The 7500-nt window shown below is 48.1% G+C and overlaps 1 protein-coding gene across 1 annotated transcript in view; it reads left to right on the plus strand.

Moving 5' to 3' along the window:
- ppm1h (protein phosphatase, Mg2+/Mn2+ dependent, 1H) overlaps positions 1–7500 on the plus strand; it is a 21160-nt gene that overhangs the window by 1447 nt on the left and 12213 nt on the right. The window contains exons 2-3 of the mRNA XM_076011656.1: positions 3651–3840; positions 5868–6239. Coding sequence (XP_075867771.1) covers positions 3651–3840; positions 5868–6239 — 562 coding nt within the window. The remainder of the gene's footprint in view (positions 1–3650; positions 3841–5867; positions 6240–7500) is intronic.

Here is a 7500-nt window from a genome sequence, read left to right on the forward strand (position 1 = left end):
CTGACTTGAGGAAATTGTGGCATTTTGTGATGGTGTGTATGTGCATTTATTCCCTGTTGGACTTTAAACTCGTATCAGCAACAGACAGAATGACAGAATGTTCCGTCTCGACTTCAAAGGCCGGCTGGGATTTTTTGTTAGCAGGAACAGACTGTCGCTAGTGAGATACAAGCGGTCCGCACCCAGGCAGGTGTGTCTTTGTGTGTTTGTGTTATTTCAACATTTATTGCACAGATGACAGGCCGCCGTGTGCTTGTGTGGAACAATACATCAAATATATCTCTGCGTGTGATTTGTTTACTCCAATTAAGATCGGAGATGCAGAGATGCCATCCTAAAGCCACGTTTAAAATCAGTGGCCCATCTATCGCAAGCGCAACGCATGTGTGCTGGTGCAGGCACTGAATTTAACAAGATTTTTTTTTCCCAGAAAAAAGAAAAAGAAAGTTTGTTGCATAAACCCAACCAATCAGCAGCCTCTTTTGGGGAGGATTGGTAAATAGTCTAATTGCATCATTTAGAAAGTTGTTGAGTTTACAAAGTGTTTAACTCAAGTGTGCAGTTTGAATATGTTGCTTACACATTGTGTGTGTGTGTGTGTGTGTGTGTGTGTGTGTGCGCGCGCGCACGCCCCAGACAGCGCAGTCATGTTGAAGTGTCTCTCTGGAGCTGGTGCAGTTAATCAGTTCAGCGCGTGACAGCGTCAAATGTAATTAAATCCTCCAGTTTTGTCACGACAGCGGCAATCTTGGCTCTTTTATTGTTGTTATCATTATTATTATTATTATCATTATTATTATTTTTAAAGGTACCACCAACCAGAGCCATTTTGATAACACAAACACAGTCAATGTTAATCATAGTGTCTTCTCTAGCAGTAGCTAAGAACACAAACATCTCGTTCTACTCGCCATTCCAACTCTGTTACAAGGTCGCATTTCTCTGAGCTAGCGTTGCATTCCCAACCGGAATCCTCAAGTAACTATCAAATTTAATGGACTCTTTTGCAGTTATTGTTCCTTTGATTTGAGTAAAATGCAAGCGGAGCTAGAACCCATTGTGTTACGTACAAAAAACATATCATCATCTCATCCTTGGGGCCACTGTCTGGCCTAGAATCTGTCGCACAGGCTCGGGAAACAAAGAGGGCATTAGCGTCCTGGCAAATGAAAGGAAAGGAGAGTTTTGTTCCTGATGGGAGGAAAGCTAATTGTTCCAAACAAACAAAAAAACTCAGACATTTTCATCAGCGGAGAAACAAGGTAACCGTCTTCCCTCCGTGAAAGTGGGGAAATGAGGACAGAGGAGGTGGAGATGGACGGCAGAGAAAAAGCCTCCTCCAGTGTCGTCGGGGAAGGGTGGTTTTGTTGACGACTGATTGGTTCCAGCTGCGCCCTGCGTCCCACACCTCAGGAAAAACCCAGAGTTACACTTCTATCGTTGCAACATTTTACTTTTAGGATTTAGTATTTTGGGGGTGGGGGCTTGCAAGGAAAGCAGAGGAATTGGAGCCAGCGGCAGCTCTCCGGGCCTGACGGCTGCGCTCGCGTGCCGGGCGATGGGTCATAACTGGAGTGATGCGACAGCAGCGGCTCGTTGACCTCTTTACTGGTAGCCAGTCCACAGTGCCCCTAATATATAAATCCAAGTTCGGGCAGAGTTCACTCATGGACAAGCAGCAGAAAGACGTCTTTCGCATCCTCATTTGACCCACTTCCTGTTTCCCCTTCGTCCCTATTCATACACGCTACCCCTCCTGCCCTGTTGGAGCACAGACTCCCCGAGTATCACCGCTGATGGGTGTCCATCCATCACTCAGGGTAACAAGCATTCGAGGTGGAAAAGCAAAGGAAAACGGTAATGATGCTGCCCTGCTGAAAACACCCAGGATATAAATAGAGCAATATCTCATCCTGCGCCCATTCTCAACACCCTCCAGAGACGTCTGTCATGACTGGCAACCTCAGTGGAGCTTCACAATCCCCTTTTTTTTTAATGTTTTAAGCCATCAGTGTCAGCCTTAGGTTACATTTATTTGCAGTGGCCGAAAGGGGGCGGGGGATCTGGAGCAGTGAGCCAGAGAGAATTTGCCAGTATTCTAAAGGTTGTCAGCGATGCAGATGAATGGTGCCGTCAAGCCTGATTGAAGGAAAATGTGTTCAAGTCTGTAGCCAACATTGCAGCAACGTAACGCCGTCAGTCCAAGTCCAGACGAATCAAGCAAAAGGTTCAACTCGCAACGCGGCGACTCAGGAGGGAGAGCGGGTTGTCCAGTGACCAAAAGGGTGCTGGTTCAAATCCCGATCCATCCCAGTCTGTCGTGTCCTTGGGCAACACACTTTTGGGCCCAGTTGGTTCTTTTTCTCTGAGTGCACAAAGCTTTTTGAGACGTTTTTTGGATGTGATTTAGCGCTGTACAAACAAAAGTTGATTGACTGATTGGCTTTTAATTTAGGGGCTGGCAGCGCCTTGCATGGCAGCAGCCACCCATTGGTGTATGAGTGTGTGTGTGTGTGTGTGTGTGTGTGTGTGTGTGTGTGTGTGTGTGTGTGTGTGTGAGAATGGGTGAATGAGAGGCCATTGTAAAGTGCTTTGGGGTACTGTGAAGGTGCTGGAAAGCGCTATGTAAGTGCAGTCCATTCACCATTTAGAACATATGCATATATTACATTCAGACACAGCTGAAATGGTGCATCCCATTGTAACTTCAATATTCATCATCATCATCATCATCATCATCATCATCATCACAAATACATACTGCAGTGGGGTGACACCAACAATAGACGCATGATTTCTTGAGAGAAATCCAGAAATCATGTGTCTGGACAGAGTGGTGAGGCTCATGGACGATGCCTCAGTGCTCACTTTCCAGCTCTTCGTGTTTAAGATATTGCACTTTTGGCTGGAAGTCGCTCGGCCGTCATAATTGCAACACGGCCTTTTGTCTGGAGCAGACAAACTGACGGTGAACGAAGCGGACGAATGTCGGTAGCTCAGGACAAATTCAAGTCGTGGCCTGTAGCCAGTGAAGGGTGCATGAACAGGTGTTGGCGTAGTAGGACAGGGGAAAGGCAAAGTCCTCAGACCTGTTGGTGTGTTTTTTTTATCAGGAGAGACGCTGATTTGAAGGCCACACAGAGTTACATTCACAGGTACAGATGACACCTGGGCAATGGAGCAAGCCAAACACATTGTGTAAGCCAGACACAGTTTGGGTGTCTCACAATGCTGAATGCAGAGATACTGCTTAGAGCTGTGACAGGTGCAAGTAGCATGCAAATGTGTGTGTGTGTGTGTGTGTGTGTGTGTGTGTGTGTGTGTGTGTGTGTGTGTGTGTGCGGTTACTGTTTAACAAAACAGGGAAGAGCGAGCGAGCAGGGTTGGGGTTTGGCAGGCTGGACAACTTCCTGCTCATCAAGGACATTCAAAAATGAAAAACAAAAACAAACAGAAAATAAAATTGTGAAAGCTGGACCCTTTAATTGATGTGCACAAGTATATAAAAGTGAGGGAAAGCACCTCGCAGTGAGAACAAACTTGTCATTCGTTGGACTGCTTTTTACTTGTGGAATCATGCAATAAGATGACACAGATTTTATTGATTTATTGATTTTTTGTTTAAAAAGCCTCTTTTGTCCCTTTGCCAGGGTGATAAACGCCGGGAAGAGTGCGCTGAACGAGGACCAGGCCTGCTGCGAGGTGGTGGTGGCGAGGCGGCGTCCCATGAGCTACTGCCCGCCGTCCACGCCCAGCAAGACGCCCACGGCCAAGAGGCGCAACTCCCTGCCCAACGGAGAGGGCCTGGGCCTCCGCGTGGAGTACGGCAGACTGGGAGAGGTGCGCTGAGTGGGGGGGGTGAGGGGAGGACGCAGAGTGTGCATCACCTCCCTGCACCAGGATCACCAATTCGACTAAATAATTAATTGCATACTGTCCTGTTCAAAGGTTTCTGCATTCAGCTCCGTTATTACCAGCAAATGATCTGCTGGAAGAACATTACTCGTGCAGGAGCATCAGTCAGCATGTGCTGAACACATTATGGGATGGCTTTGACAGCTGGTGTTGAATTTCTAATTGAATGTGAATTTAGGTCATGAATTTCAAGTGTGATATTCGGCTTTAGAATTAGAAACATTTCTGAAACAAAGATTCCTGTTACAATCACACTTTGTTGAGTTTACAGTACATCAGGTTTATATAGTAGGCTCTTTAAAACAGCCGACTACTCATGTGTTCACACAGAATGTTGATTTCATCAAACTCTAAAATGCTCCCATACTTATTCAGCACATCTTAAATGATTTCCGTGCACTCGTGAGTGAGTCAGTGACCCTAAGCTTTTGAACGGGGGTGTGTGTATATCATGTCGTTTGAAAATTTGGAAGGAAAAAAAAAAAAGCTTTTTGATTGGATGTCCCATTTCAGGAAGGAAACGCACCACTTCCTGGTTCACCAAGACAGAAAAGCTGTTGAGCCTTTTAGCAGATAAAGAATTTTATTTTATTTCTTTCTGTATTCAAGTCATTTTTTCCCCCCCACTCAGACTCGGCCGTCAAATCACAAAAAAAAACTTCAGTCCTGTGAGAAGGTTCGACGAGTGTGTGTGTGTGTGTGTGTGCGTGTGCGTGTGCGTGTGCGTGTGCGTGTGCGTGTGCGTGCGTGTGTGTGTGCGCGTGCGCGTGCGCGTGCGTGATGTCAGCACGGCGTCAGTACTGCGACGCTCCTGACGTCCCACGTGCTCCTCTCAGGCTGAGTGAGTCATGACTCTCCTCTTCCCGGCTCTCTGCTGCCAGGGATGAGTCACGCACGCTCGCTGGGAGAAGCAGCCATTAGTCACGTCCATCACCTCCATCTGTAGCCACGGCGCTACAGTGGGACCATGTGAACGTTTAGTTCAGACGTCGGAGTCAAAGTCCGTTCCTTTGAAATCAGTTCAACTTGTTACTGTTAATAATGTTTCTGCCTCCTAGTGAGGTGACAAGGTTCACCTTGGAAGGCGCTAACGTTATTAACACTTGCTTGTAAGTGGAATGGACAAACTACAGAGAAATGTGTTCCCAGCGTGAACGCCTGCTGTCTGCCTCACTGCAGGTGTTTGAAAGCGCTGGCCATCGGTGCCGCCATCGCCGTACGCTCTGCCTAGAAATAGATGCAATCCGCCCTTTACAAGCAATTGCTGCTGATTGCTGCTCTTTTTATAGATCCACTGCAGACACACACACACACACACACACGCCCACCACACATTTCCACACCGATTTTGGACCTGGGTTTAATTCAACCGTTGCTAGGTAACGGTTTACATCCAAGGCTTTTTTTTTTTCTCCTCCTCAGCCGCATTGTTCTTTAAAACTCACCCACGATGCATTTGAAGATTTTTTTTGTTTGTTTGTTTTTTTTAATTGCTCATGGTCTGTTTAAGAGCAGTTCTTAATTCATCATATCACAAATGCAGTTGGGTGTCCAAAAATGTTTTTGCTCCAGGCAAGGAACGCTAGCAAACACACACACACACACACACACACACACACACACACACGCACGCGCACACACACACACACGCACACAGACACTTTTTGCAGTTTTTAATCGTTTTTGTTTCTTGATTTAGAAGCTAGTCTATCACACGTTTATGGATTATTGGTGGTGTCTTCGCACTTTGTATGAGTGACGGATGAGGGCTGAGGGCAGGCTAATCTTAATCCTAACCTTAATCCATCTTGAAGCATGAACATAATTACGAAGCATCAGCAGCAGTAATAGATGTGGACCGCTGACGTAGATGTGTGCAGCCTCCTGGCAAAGGTTGTACATTCGGTGATATTGAAGGACATGTGATCACCTCGATTACCTTGTGTGTCCAGGACACTGAGGGCTTCGTCTTCCACTACTGGGCCTTGTTCGACGGCCACGCCGGCTCCGGCGCCGCCGTGGTGGCCTCCCGCCTCCTGCAGCACCACATCGCCTGCCAGCTGCAGGCCGTCATCGACGTCCTGCGCAACGTGGCCTCGCCACCGCCGACCATCCTGGGCGAGGAGCCCGACGGCTGCTCCTACCTCCAGGGCAACACGCCAGGCCCCCAGCGCTCGCTGACCCGGGCCTCCTCGCTGCGCGGCGCCGCCGGCACGCCGGGCTCGCCCAGCAGCACGCCGCCGCCGCCACGCTTCTTCACGGAGAAGAAGGTGGCGCACGAGAGCCTGGTGGTGGGGGCCATAGAGAACGCCTTCAAAGAAATGGTGAGGCCAGGTGTTTCTGGGGGGTGGGGGGGGGGGGATCTGGTTTAGAACTCTGGCGTTGACTGAAATTGCAGTTTGGGTTTGGGCTGCATTGTACTGGCAAAAAAAGGCTTAAAAACCGCAGTAGAATAAAGACCAGGAGAAACAGAGGTAAACACTGAGGAAGGTCACACACTGCTGGTACCATTCTGCATGAATGGCCCGTGTGACTTCGTGCAGGGCACAAAGTGCTTCTTAATGTTGCCACAAATCTAGGCAAGACGATTGGTTATTGCATTTGGTAGTTTTAATTGCAAAAACAATCTATCAAAATGGATGACAGAGAATTCAGTGCCAATATCTCAACAATCAGACTTCAGATCAGTGTTAGCCACTCCACTGTGTAGATGAAGTTACAGAGAAAGGCTGTGCATACTGTGGTAGCACGCTTCAGGCAGTCACACCACAGAGGGCGCTTTTAACTCATCATGTGAGTCTTTCTATTATTTAGATGGGATGTGTGTGTGTGTGTGTGTGTGTGTGTGCGTGTGTGTGTGCGCGTGTGTGTGTGTGTGCGTGTGTGCGTGTGTGTGTGTGTGTGTGTGTGTCCTTTGCTCCTGGCTAATTCCTGACCTGCACTGCCCTGATTTGTTCTCAGTGCTCATTTGTTAACTTTTACTATTAGGCGCACAGACACTGTGATTTTAGATTGTAATAAAGTCCTCTCTAAAGTTCATCAAAGGCTCCCCCACCCCACCCCTCACTGAGCTCCCTCTCTATTCTCTCTTTCACTCCGTGTCCCTCCCTCAGTGCGGTTGTGGCCAGGATAGCATTAATGTATTAAAACCACTGAACAGGTAGTGCCTGAGTACCTGTGTGATTCCCAGTCTCGGGTCAGCCGTCGGTTTATTCGACTGACTGTGAACCGAGTTAGCTCTTGGTGTTCACCGTCTCTCATCGAACGCCACGTAACCGCGAACGGCGACCACTAGATGGCAGCAGAGACAGTGTACGGCGCTCTCGCTGTAGCGAGCCGAAAGAAGCAAAATGACATTAGACTTCCGGATGAGGATGGGGGGGAATAGGAGGAGGAGGAGGAGGAGGAGGGGATGAAAAATACCCCCACTTCGTTTGAAATGTCGTGCATGAGGTTGCAGCATCAGTAAGGCAAAAGAAAGAAAAAAAGGGGGCGGGGGGGGGGGGGGGGGCGATCTGTCTGAACAGCCTGTGACTTTATTTGAACTTCACATCGTGCTAATGAGGGCTTCCATTCGGATTCAGG

The sequence above is a fragment of the Nelusetta ayraudi genome, unplaced genomic scaffold, assembly GCF_046127955.1.
Source record: "Nelusetta ayraudi isolate G7.1 ecotype Tasmania unplaced genomic scaffold, CSIRO-AGI_Nayr_v1 ptg000135l, whole genome shotgun sequence".
Taxonomy (NCBI): Eukaryota; Metazoa; Chordata; class Actinopteri; order Tetraodontiformes; family Monacanthidae; genus Nelusetta; species Nelusetta ayraudi.